The 15,423-nt window shown below is 35.8% G+C and overlaps 1 protein-coding gene across 4 annotated transcripts in view; it reads left to right on the top strand.

Moving 5' to 3' along the window:
• The window catches only part of LOC128011494 (inactive dipeptidyl peptidase 10), a 42,669-nt gene extending 27,360 nt beyond the window's left edge, over positions 1-15,309 (top strand). For all 4 annotated transcript variants that reach the window (XM_052593967.1, XM_052593966.1, XM_052593970.1 and 1 more), the window contains 15 exons: positions 1,571-1,694; positions 3,471-3,515; positions 3,701-3,805; positions 4,934-5,025; positions 5,580-5,627; positions 6,546-6,664; positions 6,745-6,792; positions 7,418-7,516; positions 7,944-8,010; positions 10,359-10,553; positions 10,861-10,915; positions 11,703-11,802; positions 12,071-12,129; positions 12,374-12,446; positions 12,519-15,309. In XM_052593967.1, the coding sequence (XP_052449927.1) occupies positions 1,571-1,694; positions 3,471-3,515; positions 3,701-3,805; positions 4,934-5,025; positions 5,580-5,627; positions 6,546-6,664; positions 6,745-6,792; positions 7,418-7,516; positions 7,944-8,010; positions 10,359-10,553; positions 10,861-10,915; positions 11,703-11,802; positions 12,071-12,129; positions 12,374-12,446; positions 12,519-12,742 (1,453 nt within the window). In that variant the 3' untranslated portion in view covers positions 12,743-15,309. The remainder of the gene's footprint in view (positions 1-1,570; positions 1,695-3,470; positions 3,516-3,700; positions 3,806-4,933; positions 5,026-5,579; positions 5,628-6,545; positions 6,665-6,744; positions 6,793-7,417; positions 7,517-7,943; positions 8,011-10,358; positions 10,554-10,860; positions 10,916-11,702; positions 11,803-12,070; positions 12,130-12,373; positions 12,447-12,518) is intronic.
• The last annotated feature ends 114 nt before the right edge of the window (positions 15,310-15,423 follow it).

The raw sequence follows: 15,423 nt of genomic DNA on the forward strand, positions 1-15,423 counted from the left end.
AGATATAGAGGTGTTCATTTGTAATATCCTTCTAAAAACATGGTCGGAATGCCTCTTAACTGTCTATTGCATGTATTATTAAACAAAAACTTTTTTATATTGTTAAAAACATTGCAAACGATTTGTATTCATTTCACTGTCGCAGTGTTGGTTGTAGGCAACAAACACGTTTTACGCAATTCGTGATATGCAAATAATTTATGACTGAATGCTTTAAAATTAAGTTTAGTCTCTAACAAATGTGAGTTATGTTTTTAATGGATGAACAATATGAACAGATGCTTTTATGAGAGAGAACTGTCTCAACATTGTGCATAATGCCAGAATAAGTCTTGAAAAAAATGGATGTATTGGGACAAAAATAAGCATTTAAGTAGTTTATTCAAAGTAATTCCTTCATTATTAAACCTTTTATTGGGATTTGAAATGCATCACGCATTTACAAACTGTAGAAAATGGGAATGCTGCTTTGAGGCAACATTATGCAATAGATTATTGAGAGGGGTTTGGTGTTACTCACTGAAGATTTTATTACATCTGCAATGATAAAGTGTTGCAGTTAATAGTTCATTTTTTTTTTTATAATGATTTTTTAATGTTTTCCCCAGCCCCCTTTAATACTTTGCACATAGTCCCATAGCAAAAAGTACAGCCTGCATCATCCTGGTTTTGTCGGCGTGAGCTTTCCGTGTTTAGATTGCAGAATTATTGGCCATTCTTCAGCACAAATATGCTTCTGCTCTGCCAGATTAGATGGAGAATGCCGGTGGACAGCAATTTCAGGTCTTACTGCTGATTTTCAATTGGATTCAAGTCTGGGCTCAGGCTGTGCGGCTCCAGAATACCAACCTTCTCTATTTAAGCCATTTTTCATTGTTTTTGCTGTGTCCTTTGAGTCTTTGTCTTGCTGGAAAATGAATCTTCTCTCCAAGCCTAGCTTTCAGGCTGATTTTTGGCCTTGATTGTAATCGGCTTTTCAGTTCCTCCTGGTGAAAAATCGTCCCCAGAGCGTGATTTAATTAAACCTTTATTTTACAAGGTTAGCCCCTTGAGCTTAAAGTCTCATTTTGCTACAGAGACCTGGCCAAAATAGCAGCATTAAATATCACAATGTGTTAACAAACATAAAGCAAGGCTGTAATATTTGTTGTAATGTTCCTCATTGCAAGCTGATTTGGATAAAAGTGTTTGCTAGGTGACTAAAAAGGAATTTAACCAACTAAAAATTGGAATTTACATGGGAAACATTAAAGTGATCACACAGGCCAAGATATCAGTTCAGAAAGTCTAGTAATTGTTTTCTAAACTTATTTATAGTATATCAATACGTCTTCACTTTGCATATTTCTAAGCTATGTTCACAACACTCTGACCTTAAAGGCATATAATATAAATTCTGTCATTTATATTCACCTGTAGGTCCTCTTCATTTTGAAGAACATTGGTAACCAAATAGTTTTGGGTCCCATTGACTTCCATATTGTGGAAGACAAATCAAGGTTGTGATTCTGAATGCACAGTATTCTCTCATTCTTTTTCTGTCTGTCTTTTTTTGCTCCTCTTTCTCTAGAGATAGCTACATCTCTATGGTGAGCTGGATAAGCAGCACGCGTCTGGCTGTGCGCTGGTTAAACCGGGTCCAGAACCAGTCTGTGCTGTGTGTTTGTGAGGCTACGACAGGAGCCTGCTCAGAGGTGAGGGGTTACCAGCTCATCCACTTCAGCCCACTGCTTATCTTTACCTGAAAAGTGTTGGCATCGATTGGGATCTCATTTCTTTCTTGTCTTCAGTAGGCTCAGCCTAACTCGGCTTTACTTAAGCCTCAGTTTTAATGTGCAGCCTGTTTTAATGCCTAAAGATGACTCCCTTTGTATGTATGTGCTTGTGAATGACAGGAGCCTCTGCTGTCCTTGTGTGATTTCTACACTCTGTGTGTCAACAAATCTGTCAGCAGTGCTTTATAATTGGAGGCACTGGGAGCTGTGCTGAAATACACAACAGAGCGCAAGTGTCAGGTTCTAGAAGTAAAAATCCCATTCATTTTCTCCATCGAGAAATTGATTTTTAACAGTAATGTATAAACCTCTCAAGACTATGCGCTTTATGTTTGTTAAGGGATGATAGATGATTCTGTCAATGCCACAAGTCATTTATTAAGTGATTTTTAGCTTAATCAAAAAAAAAAAAAAAGTCCATATAAACTACTTTGAAATGTATACAAATTTGAATCAATAGCCTTTTTATATGTAATATTATATACAAAATATTATACCATGCTGTTGAAAATTTTGGGGTTGGGGTTTTTGAAAAAGTCTCTTATGCTCACCAAGGCTGCATTTATTTCGTCAAAAGTACAGAAAGCAGTAATATTGTAAAATGTAATATATTTTAAAATGTAATTTATTCCAGTGATGCAAAGCTGAATTTTCAGTTTTATTACTCCAGGGTTCAGTGTCAAATTATCCTTCAGAAATCATTTTAATATGCTGATTTGGTGATCTACGGAGCCCCACACATGACATGCAAGAAAAAATAAATATATAAAAATGCACATAATTTACTAATTCATCCCCTCAATTTACTAAAACGTGCACACGATTACTATTGCGTTCCCTCGATTTACTATTGTGTTTGCGATTATTTGAAATGAACTAGTAAATCGTGCACACAATTTATAAATCGAGTGAACGCAATAGTAAATCGAGGGAACGCTATAGTAATCGTGTGCACGTTTTAGTACATTGAGGGAATGAATTAGTAAATCGTGCACACAATTTAGCCTAATATTTTTTCCTGCGTGTCATGTGCAGGGCTCCGTAGTGATCAACAATTACTTATTATTTATATTGATTCATTGAAACAGTTTCTCTGTATACTTTTTAGGATTCATTTATGAACAGAAAGTTAAAAAGCATGAATGGCATTACTGTCAGATAAGTGTTTTCTTTCTTTTGAATGGTAGTGTAGATATAATGTTATGATTGACCTGAAAGCTGACTGATTTGTCTTGTTTTTATGATTTTTTATAGATAAAATGCTGGTGAAAATAGTTCAGGAACTCTAGCCGTTGAAGATGTGGCCTGATAAATGGTTGATCTTCAAATTCTATATATTATTAGTCTAAATAAATAGAATAAAATTCACAATATGAATAATTGATATTTGAAGGCAGAAGGCATCTAAATGTAAAAATAGATGAAATATGTAGCTTATATCTTAAATAAGTTTGACTTCGAACAGTCTAATGGCATAGATGTAGAGCTCTGGAAGTTCCTGACAGCACATCTAAACTGCAGATAAAATGCGATGCCAATGAGAATGATGGATTGACTGAAACTCTGCATTAGCCGTAGAGTTTGTTATGATGTACAACTCTCCCTGGCAGGCAGAAGAGAACAAATGATTTAAGCACATATTTTACTTATAATATATGAGATGTCTAATCCTTTTAAAACATCTTTAATCTTCAGAGGCACCAAATGGCGATGGACTTCTGGCACAACAACCAGCGGCAGGTAAGTTCAGCCTCTCTCAATCTCTTTTTCACTCTCTCCAGGGAGGCATGTAATCAATTCTCAGGCTGCGTTCCTCGGTTCCTAAAAGCTGCATCCACCTTGGCCAGAAATGAATTGCATCAAAATGTTGTCGTCTCTCGTTGATCTGTTGGAGGAAAGTATATTGATGGTGGCTTGTCCTGCAGGAGGAGCCGTTGTTCACGGCAGATGGTTCCCTGTTTTACCTCATCCTGCCTGCCAAGCAAGGAGCCCGTGGGGAGTTTCACCACATTGCCAGCCTCCCCGCTCAGGTCTGTGGGTGGAATAATTTCACACTCGTGTTATGCACAATGAAATTAGATGCCCTCATAAACTTCGTGATAAGAAACCTGAGGTACCAGGCTTATATGTGATTTTTATGAACTTGTGGGATGATGTTGAACTCCTCTGTATTGTAAAGTGTTTCTCTCCACTGCATTGTAAAATCTTTCTCTTTATTGAAATGTTAGACTATCGATTTGAATAATAGTTAGGTTTTCAGGTGCACTAGCTCTTAATTAAGATTTCTGTTTGCTTTATTCAAAGTCATTTACACGTTTATATCATTAGCTTGAAGTAACACGTCATGATGTGTTCTTATGTTCCTAAATAAGAGATAAAAAAATCTCTAATAATAAAATGATACAAATATTATATATATATTACTACTGATACTACTACTTATTATAATAATATAAATAATATTATATATATTTTTTTATTTCATCATATTTTATATAAATATAACATGCAGGGAAAATTGTAGGCTAAAAATGTATGTATTTGCTAATTCGTTCCCTTGATTTGCTAAACCGTGCACACGATTTAGAAAATCGAGGGAATACAAGAGTAAATTGAGGGAACGCAATAGTAATCATGTGCATGTTTTAGTACAAGTGAGGGAACAAATTAGTAAATCGTGTGCACAAATTATTTATTTTTTATTGCTTGTCATGTGTGGGGCTCCGTATATTTAAAATATTTATTTACAACTTTTTTTCTTCTTCTTCAAGTCAGGTATCACACTCTGAGACTTAAATGTAATATTGCCACATCTTTCTGTCCACTACTTTCTATTTATAATATTTCTTATTAGTACTCTATATGTATACATACACAGACATACATACATACTGTACACACACACACACACACACACCCATATATATATATATATATATATATATATATATATATATATATATATATATATATATATATATATATATATATATATATATATTCTTTATTTGCAGTGTCTTTCTTTTTTTTGTTCATTTGCAATCTGATGCTAAAATGTATTGTTTTCTTATCTTCCTGTCCACTGCTTTCCTTTATAACTTGCCTCTTCCATTATAACTTTTTATCTAGCCTTTCTAATTCTCTTTCTTTTTCTTCAGACTTCCACTCCTTCGGTTTCTCCTCGCTTTCTGACATCAGGGAACTGGGATGTAACCTCACTGTGCGCCCTTGACGAGGAGAACGATAAAATGTATGACAGAGCCAATTTTATGAACAAACCGTTTCACCTCGAAAGCCTCAAGACTGTGTCGTAAAGCATCTCATAGTCAACCAAACTACAGAATATGAGTAATTATTGAATTATTTACGCCTAGTGATCCTATTTAACCCACCGAATCCACAAAGATGGCACTTGATTCAAATGAATACAGTAATTTAATGCTGACATTTTCTCTCCGGCTTTGTTCTCTAATTGCAACCACATGAAACAAACCCTCTTCGATACCCATCTCAGAATTCATAGCTTTATAGAATTTTTTTTATATATATATATATATTTATAAGTAGTCAGCTCTATAGCTTAAATCAAAGTTTAGGAAAATTAATGACTTCCAATTAATCTTGTACTGACAGAAATGAATGCACGTCACTGACTTCCCTACTTTTCATGTGTAACCGCTTCAAACCTACTTAGTATGCAGGTCGTATGTGGAAGTAGACTCTATTATAAGAGGATAAATGGCTGTCTACAAATAGCAACTCAAAAACCTTTTCAGATTTTCTTAATGTGACTTTTCCCTGTAGCTATTTTCTGAGTACGGAGGAGTCGCGGCAGAGCAGACACTTATACAGGTGGGTTCTGTCCTGAACCGATACGCCTTTTAAGCTGTAATTGAGTATTTTATCATCACTGTCTAAGAATTCTGCGCCTCTCATGCGGTGCTGTGCATTTGCATCTAAATCAGTCTGACAGCATTTGCACACCCTGTTGTGTTTTATTTCATTTTCTCCATATGTTGATTATTACATGGTAATATTCTGCATGAGCATTGACATCCCAGTTTCTGAGTACATATGTGCATCGATGACTTGTGTTGTAATCAATTAAATCTTTCCAGTCTACGTCTGAGATGTGTTTCAGGGACATTTGTGAAAAGCCAATAGACTTTTTTTTCCCCCTCTAGTGAGCTCCAGGCAAGAAGCCCAGCTAATTCATTTAACAGAACAGCAGCTCAGGAGAGAGAGAGAGAGAGAGAGAAGGTTGAAAAGGAGACGGGGAGAGGGGGAGGTGCTGCACCTCACAACGATTTAAAGGGTGTTCTCTAACCCTTGATTAATGCTTTAAGTCTCTCACTTGCTCTCTGTGGGACACTAGATTTTTTATTGTGACTATCCGAGCAATATGGTGAAAGTGCAAAGGTCAAGCATCGGGCTTAACGAAAGATCAGCACGTTGTGTGTGTCTGTGTGTGTGTAAGTGTATTAATGCACTGGAATTTGTTGGGACAGTTCAGCCCAAATTATATACTATTGTTTATTTATATAAATTAGATAATTTTTTATTCATCAAAGATGCAGTGGACTGTCAAGAGTTTAGTTTTAAGCTTAGATGTTAAATCTCATTTTGAAAATCCTGATCACTATGTGTGGTCAAAAAAAGAAAGTCAGAGAGGTTTGGAAAGAAAAAGAAAAAGGGTGGATTTAAAGTTTGATTGCATCGGCATTGATGATGAATTGTGTAATAATAATGCGATGCTTGCTTGTTGCCTAGCGTGGAGCTCGGAGGAGTGTTTCATCGTCAGTGTCTGACATGCAACCTGTTCGAGCGATGCAGCTTCTTTAAAGCAGACTTCAGTCCCAATCAGACATATTTTACCCTCTATTGCTTGGGTAAGATCACACTCTATCTCATGTACAAATGAGATCACACACTTAGACATTCTCATCTCTGTCAAAAAATACTTTTGCAGGCCCAGGTGTCCCAAAGGTAACCATTCACAGCACAAGTGACCCTTCCCGTAAGTAGAATTAAAATGTTTCTGATTTCAAACTGTTGGATTTCAATTGCTAATACAATTGGTACAACAAAGAACATTTTTAGTAGAGTTATAGTTTGCTGCATTAAGTACTTGCAGCATATAATAATAAAAGCAAATATGACTTATATTATTGTTTGTACTTAAGATTATGAGATTGTTTGAATTCCTAAAAGTGTGTAATTCATCCTAGATTGTTCTACTTGTTACAGTAGAATTTTTTTTTTATCTTATCTTATCTTATCTTATCTTATCTTATCTTATCTTATCTAAAGACTATAATATCATAGAGGACCACCTATAAACTACCTAGAACTCCTTAATGATCATAAAGCAACACCCAAGCACTACTTTATTCACTTACCTTTAACTTGCAACATGACTCTAGAATATATATTAGAATGAAAGCACCCCAGTGATTATTTTCAGAGTCTTTTATAGTGAGAGTGTGCTCTAAAACATCAAAAAGTGCTTCAAGCCATTCTCTTGAATTTTATTATCTTGCTAGATTCATTATTTCACAGTGTTAATATTTAAATACTCCAAGGTGGTGAACTGTTCTGGTTTCATGCCAAAAATGAATTAAGTCTGCGTTCTGCTCTTGCAGGATACACAGTGGTGGAAGACAACAGCCTCCTCGCTATGTCTCTTGAAACCAAGAGGCTCTCAGAGACGGTTTTCCAGACGCTTTCCTCTGACAACAGCGGTAAAAAGAATTCTTGAGTAACTGTACATTCCTCCTTTCAGCATAAACTGAGTTCCACCTTTTACAATCCAACTAGATTTAAGAATCAATCAGATATTTGTTTTCGGTTTTGTAAATTGGATCCTCACAGCTGTAGCATTAGGGGAAGCCTATTTCAGCGTGTGTGACGTGTAAGGGAAGGTTAGCATGTGTAGACATCTGTGTAGCTATATAAATTGCACATGTACTGTATCAGGTCCCTTGACTGTGTTTGTGTTTGTGTGTGTGTGTGTGTTTATTACTGAGTTTGTTAAAAACCAGCAGGCTCATGGGAGCTCATTTGCCAGTGGTTAGAATATTGATGAGATGGTACCCAGACTTCCTTGCAGTATGATACAGAAGAAACTGCGTTTTTTTCCGTTTTAACTGCCTTTGCGAATAATTACAGACCTAGATATGAAGATTTCCCTGCCTCCTGGGTACGAGGGAAACCTGCACTCTCTACTTATTATCATGTAAGTGTCTCCCCTCACATTATGATACTCTTAGTAAGGCAACATTGTAGTATTATTGTATTGCCCATTTCTGCATAAAGTAAAGTAAAAATGAGACAGGTACAGTATTGTTCAAAATAATAGCAGTACAATGTGACTAACCAGAATAATCAAGGTTTTTAGTATATTTTTTATTGCTACGTGGCAAACAAGTTACCAGTAGGTTCAGTAGATTGTCAGAAAACAAACAAGACCCAGCATTCATGATATGCACGCTCTTAAGGCTGTGCAATTGGGCAATTAGTTGAAAGGGGTGTGTTCAAAAAAATAGCAGTGTCTACCTTTGACTGTACAAACTCAAAACTATTTTGTACAAACATTTTTTTTTTTCTGGGATTTAGCAATCCTGTGAATCACTAAACTAATATTTAGTTGTATGACCACAGTTTTTTAAAACTGCTTGACATCTGTGTGGCATGGAGTCAACCAACTTGTGGCACCTCTCAGCTGTTATTCCACTCCATGATTCTTTAACAACATTCCACAATTCATTCACATTTCTTGGTTTTGCTTCAGAAACAGCATTTTTGATATCACCCCACAAGTTCTCAATTGGATTAAGGTCTGGAGATTGGGCCGGCCACTCCATAACATTAATTTTGTTGGTTTGGAACCAAGACTTTGCCCGTTTACTAGTGTGTTTTGGGTCATTGTCTTGTTGAAACAACCATTTCAAGGGCATGTCCTCTTCAGCATAGGGCAACATGACCTCTTCAAGTATTTTAACATATGCAAACTGATCCATGATCCCTGGTATGCGATAAATAGGCCCAACACCATAGTAGGAGAAACATGCCCATATCATGATGCTTGCACCTCCATGCTTCACTGTCTTCACTGTGTACTGTGGCTTGAATTCAGAGTTTGGGGGTCGTCTCACAAACTGCCTGTGGCCCTTGGACCCAAAAAGAACAATTTTACTCTCATCAGTCCACAAAATGTTCCTTCATTTCTCTTTAGGCCAGTTGATGTGTTCTTTGGCAAATTGTAACCTCTTCTGCACATGCCTTTTTTTTAACAGAGGGACTTTGCGGGGGATTCTTGAAAATAGATTAGCTTCACACAGACGTCTTCTAACTGTCACAGTACTTACAGGTAACTCCAGACTGTCTTTGATCATCCTGGAGGTGATCATTGGCTGAGCCTTTGCCATTCTGGTTATTCTTCTATCCATTTTGATGGTTGTCTTCCGTTTTCTTCCACGTCTCTCTGGTTTTGCTCTCCATTTTAAGGCATTGGAGATCATTTTAGCTGAACAGCCTATCATTTTTTGCACCTCTTTATAGGTTTTCCCCTCTCTAATCAACTTTTTAATCAAAGTACGCTGTTCTTCTGAACAATGTCTTGAACGACCCATTTTCCTCAGCTTTCAAATGCATGTTCAACAAGTGTTGGCTTCATCCTTAAATAGGGGCCACCTGATTCACACCTGTTTCTTCACAAAATTGAAGACCTCAGTGATTGAATGCCACACTGCTATTTTTTTGAACACACCCCTTTCAACTAATTCAACTAATTGCCCAATTGCACAGCCTTAAGAGCGTGCAAATCATGAATGCTGGGTCTCATTTGTTTTCTGAGAATCTACTGAACCTACTGGTAGCTTGTTTGCCACGTAGCAATAAAAAAATATACGAAAAACCTTGATTATTCTGGTTAGTCACATTGTACTGCTATTATTTTGAACAATACTGTAATTATGAGATAAAATGTATATAAAAGGCCACATCGTCTGAGACACTGCTTTTATTTGGTCAAAAAATGCAGTAAAACATAAAATGTCATTCAAATGGTTTATTCGAATGTAACCATATCTATTTGAATATATTTTAAAATATAGTTTATTCCTATAATCTGCTCCAGTCTTCATTGTCACATGATCCTGCAGAAATCATTCTAATATGCTGATTTGCTGCTTAAGAAACATTTCTTCTTAACAATGTTGAAAACATCTCCAAGACGCTTCAAGAAACCTACATGCAAACCTATGTTAAGTGTCCTGATGGTGACAGATCAGCTCAGCATTTCACATGTACATCAAACCAGTGCCTTGCAAGCAGCAGTATCTCCTTGTGGAAATGCAAATCAAGTTAAGACTCTCCTCTCCCTGGCCGTAGTTGGTTAGGCGACATGATTTATGAATGCTGCAGTATTATTAAGCAATAGGCACAAGCTCGATTGAGATGCATGAAGTGTTCGGCGAGTGCCAACACATTAGCAGAATGAAGACCAGCGTGCTGATGTCTTTTTAATCTACAATGTGACATTATGTGTCAACACCTCCGTCTATCCATTCTCTCCACCTGTAGTGACAGTATTCCTGGGAGGCAGTCGGTAACGGAGGAGTTTGCCCTGGGCTGGCCGGAGGTTTTGTCCAGCCTGCATGGAGTGGCACTGGCCTGGATCGACAGCAGAAGCCAGGTCTCACAGGGACAGAAAAGCAGCACCCTGGACACTCGCAAACTGGGTTCCCTACGCATTAAAGACAAGCTTGGAGTAGTGGAGTGAGTCATTCTCTTATTCCAGTTATTAAGAATAATACCTATAATGGAAAAGTCATTTTGCACGCTAAATATCTGATTAGGAAGTGTTTTATGCTCTGAAGCAGACGCTTGGATTTCTTTTAGATTTTTGTTGAACACTTGCTTGGCAAATTTAATTCAACCTACTTCTTGCTTAAAAAAAAAAAAAAAAAAAAAAAAAAAAAAAAAAAAGTTTATGTCTCTGTGGAGTTGATACGTTGGCTGCTTATAAAAACCAGTCATTTATCATAACTCCTAAATGCCACTTGAAATTCATGTTTCATTTCAGATGGTTAATGCAGTTGCCGTACATTGATGGGAGGAGAATAGCTGTTTACGGGAAGGTAAAATATATATTCAGAAAGTGGAGTGTTCAAGCTCTAACGTCTGATTGGATGAGTCATATTTGAATAAATAGCTGATTTGTGCAAGTTGGAAACTACAGTAAGGCTAATAAGTGCAGCTGTATCCACCCACTTATTCCAATGTGTTGGTTGTGGAAGTATTTTTTTCTCATTAATTTTTTCCCAAAGGGGTTGTTTTTTAAAAAAGTCTTCATTTAAGCATTATAAGCCATGAACCAAGTCAACCAGCTACTGGGTGAATCACAACATCACAAACTTTCATTTGAAGCAGAAGATTATTTAAAATTGGACAAAATGACAAAGGTACAAAACTGTGCATTTAATGGCTTTAATGAGGGAGAGAATACAGTTTGTTGCTTGCTGCAACATGGGTAATGTAGTTTTTCATCAGTAATTCCACTGTAAAAACACAATTCTTTAAAAAAATATATTGAAATAATGTAAAATGAATTATGTAACATTAAATAATAACCTCAGAACTTTGTTTACTGAACAATAGCATCTAAAAACCACCTAAAGTTTTGCATTAAATATATGTTTTACAGTGGTTAACAAGGGTTTATGCATTGCATCATTTCAAATAACAACTTAAAAGTGGTCAAATGGATTTAATGCTCTGCCTCTTGTGGCCTATCACTTTTACAAACATCTTTTTAGCAAACGAATCCCTTTGTAGACTTGCATCATATTCTCACTTAGGATATGTACTTCGAATTGAGTCTTCAGTTGCAGAGCTCTGACATCAGCCTTTCTCTTGTCCTCACAGGGATTTGGTGGCTATTTAGGTTTGAAGATGTTGACGGCAACCGATCAGATGTTCAAATGTGCCGCTGTCATGGCTCCCATCACAGACTTCAAGCTCTATAGTGAGTTCCAGCTCCATACATTATGGAGCAACAACAATATTTCTGGACATTCTTTGAAGTACATTCTTTGAAGTGCCTTGGAGTGCTTCAGAATACCGTGATGTGTGATATGGTAATCATTCAGTCCCATGGTATATATCAAAGTATCCTGGTACTACTTTATTTGTAAGCGTATCCATGTGATTGGTGTAATCTACAGTGCACCACAGCTTCTTTTCACATTTACATGTAAAAAAAAAAAAAAAATGGATTCAACTTTGTTTTTCAGGTGCGGCTTTCTCAGAGAGATATCTAGGCCTTCCAGCTAAAGAGGAGCATTCGTACATGGTAGACCTTTTGCATCAACCTTTTAATTCATTATCAAGCATTGAGTTACGGAATAGTTTCTTTTTTTTCAGTACAAGACACAAATGCACATTTGTATTACAGTTCCAATATTAAATATAAACTCAAATTGTCACAAAGTTATGAGAAACAAAGTGAAATTTAAAGTTACATTGTGACAAAGTAACACGTTTTACATTCTGAAACACTCTTCTGTATTATGTATTATGTTATTGTTTCTTTGCAGGCTGCGTCTTTGTTGGATGACATTCACAAGCTAAAAGATGAAAACTTCCTCCTCGCACACGGGACTGCAGATGGTTAGTTTCATTATTATCCTTCACATACATCATTTGTGGATTTACAGTCATGTTTTACTTTTGTGTGTTTAGCACGGGTACATTTCCAACACAGCGCCGAGTTGTTGAGTCGTCTGGTGAAGGTTGAGGCCAACTACACCCTTCAGCTGTACCCAGACGAAGGCCATTCCTTAAGAGAAGAGCGGAGTAGCCAACACCTGCACCGTACACTCCTTCACTACCTCCAAAACTGCCTCAAATATGACCCCTTCCTCGCCATAGAGGAGGAAGAGGAGGACGACGAAGAGGAAGAGTGACCTCTTCCACTGTGTACGCTCTCGGTCCTCAGAGGTGCCCGATACTGGTGTCTAACTTCAGGATGCGTCATTTCACCAAAGGAAAAAATGAGCAAATTGGAGATCAAGAGGACCAAAGTCACCAGCTACTGTATTTACCACAAACTCAAATTGGGGATGTTTTTAGTTTGTTTGTTTTTGTTCCGACTGCGACCGTCAATGTTTCCTGAGCGTACAGTTTTCAAGTAAAATCACGCATGGTATTAAGTCTAAAGGATCCCATGCAATCAACATTTCAAGTCAGTTTATGTGTAAAATGGGTAAAAGATGCATGTTGCTCAGCCTTGATATTGCAGCGCCACCCTGTGTTCAAAGATAGAACAAATGACCATGGTTTACAGATTCAGTGTTGTTGTTGTTTACTAAAACTATTATTTATTTATTAGAATAAATATTAGGTTACATAAAAAAACGTAAAATCTTGACTGAAAATTAGAAATGTTTCCTTGACTACTAATGGAAATACTAATAAAAGTTGCAGTTATAAAAAACTACAATTTTAATAATACAAATTAAACTTTTTTTAATACTAAAAAATAAATTAAAGCTAAATATAAATATTTCAAAAGGTAAAAAGCACATCAAATTACTAAAACTACTAAATGAAAATGAAAACAACATATACAAATTAAAAGCTCATTTAAAATATTAATAAATACCGTAATATTATGTTAATAATACTGAATAACACTGCACCTGATGCTGATATTTGGAAAAGCGGGGTGGATAATATAATGCTGCAGGGATATGGAACACAAATGAGATTGCTGACATGAAATAAATGCCTATTTTACACAATATTTATTTAAAATTCACAAAAAAATGGAAACAGAGACTGTTTCTTATTCATCAACAGCAAACTGAACTAGCACATCTGTTAATCAGCCTTATGGACATTGTTATTGGCTGATAATCTCAATAAGACCAGAGATCTGATCTCAATAGCCTATACTGTGGAAGATTTGATTGAATGTAAACTGCAAAGTGTCATTTGAACCTGGTTCTTTATATGCATGACAAACAGGCTGCATGGTACTGTATATTCTGATTCTTTCATAATCTCTGTGCCAAACATAATAGTAGTTTGTGGAAAAAAAAGTAGAATTTGCATAAAGTGTGCACATACAGCAAGTTTTGAACATCTCCAAAGTATTGCGGTGTAAGTAAACGGGCTGTCCTTGCTGTAAGAGTACAAAATCAATGACTCACACTGCATGCTGCTGTTTACAGACACTTCATAAGGTCTCCAGCATACATCATATCTCTTTATAAACGTCGAGCCCTGCTGCACACAGTTTCACACAGAGATTAACTACTTTAACTGACAGGCGAACACAATTTTTTCTTGCCATTGTCATGTATATGCAAATTTCATGTTTACAGATCAAATGTGCCAAATACTCTGTGACCAAACCTTTAAGTATTGACTTATGTTACAATTTTGAATGTGGGAGTTTGTGCATTAAGTACATTTTTTTTTAAGTTTATCTGTAAGCTTCTTCATGCAGGGTTTTGTTCATTTATATTTTTGACAAAAAAAGTCTGTTACCATGGTAAATAAAATCAGAGGACTTTAATAGACAGAGTCCAAAAAAGCATGTTTTTGCATATATGCTTTTATAGATAAACTGTTGTTCAAAAACTTGTGGTCGGTTAGATATTTTTTAAAAAGAAATTAATACTTTTATTTAGCAAGTATATATTAAAGTGAACAAAAGTGACAGTAAAGGCTTGTTTACAAAAATAAAATAAAAAATAATATTTTTAATAAAACTTTCTGTTAATCAAAGAAAAAAAGTAATTCCACAAAAATATTAACACAATACAACATTGATAATAAAAATAAATATTATTTATTGATAGTAGAATGTTGTCATGTGACACTGAAGCAGATGAAAATTAACTTTGCCATCACAGGAATAAATTATATTATAAAATTTTTCTAAAATAAATAACAGTTCTTTTAAATTGCAATAATATTTTACAATATTACTGTGTTTACTGCATATTTGACTAAGTAAATGCAGCCTTGGCGAGCATAAATTCTTACTGTCCCCATAATTTTGATCAATATATGCAGGTTTTATTGAGAAGTTCACCAGCTCACAAAATAGAGACATCTTTTAAACATCATAAAGCTTATGAGAAAACAAATTGGACAAAATTACTATTAAAGTAGGCTTGTTTAAAGTTTCTAATCATAGAACATAAGATATCAGCCGTCCCACCTGCCTTCAACTTTCTCATTCACCAACCATATGATTATTTATTTTTTGTGACCTTCATGTATTGCTGAAATGTGTATGTAGACACCTTGTAAGTTTTGTGTGTTGACATTGTGATGCAACTAAGCAAGTTCCATATCCCAGAATGTCCTGTTGTGATGTAGGTCCAAGAAAATCCTTCCTGCCAGAGCCATGACAATGTTACAGGCAGCATGAAAGTCTGAAATGAACGTCCTTGAGCCTCTGTATCTATATATTTGTATTTAATGACCCTTTTCCAATAAAGTCTGAAATCTTTGCGTATATGCAGTCTCAAGTCATTCCAGAACAATGACCATACTTAAACAGCCAAAGGAACAATTCACATCAGACTAATTGATATCGACCAGAAGCAGCATAATTCAAACCTTTATTAAA

Source organism: Carassius gibelio, chromosome B23, assembly GCF_023724105.1.
Source record: "Carassius gibelio isolate Cgi1373 ecotype wild population from Czech Republic chromosome B23, carGib1.2-hapl.c, whole genome shotgun sequence".
NCBI lineage: Eukaryota > Metazoa > Chordata > Actinopteri > Cypriniformes > Cyprinidae > Carassius > Carassius gibelio.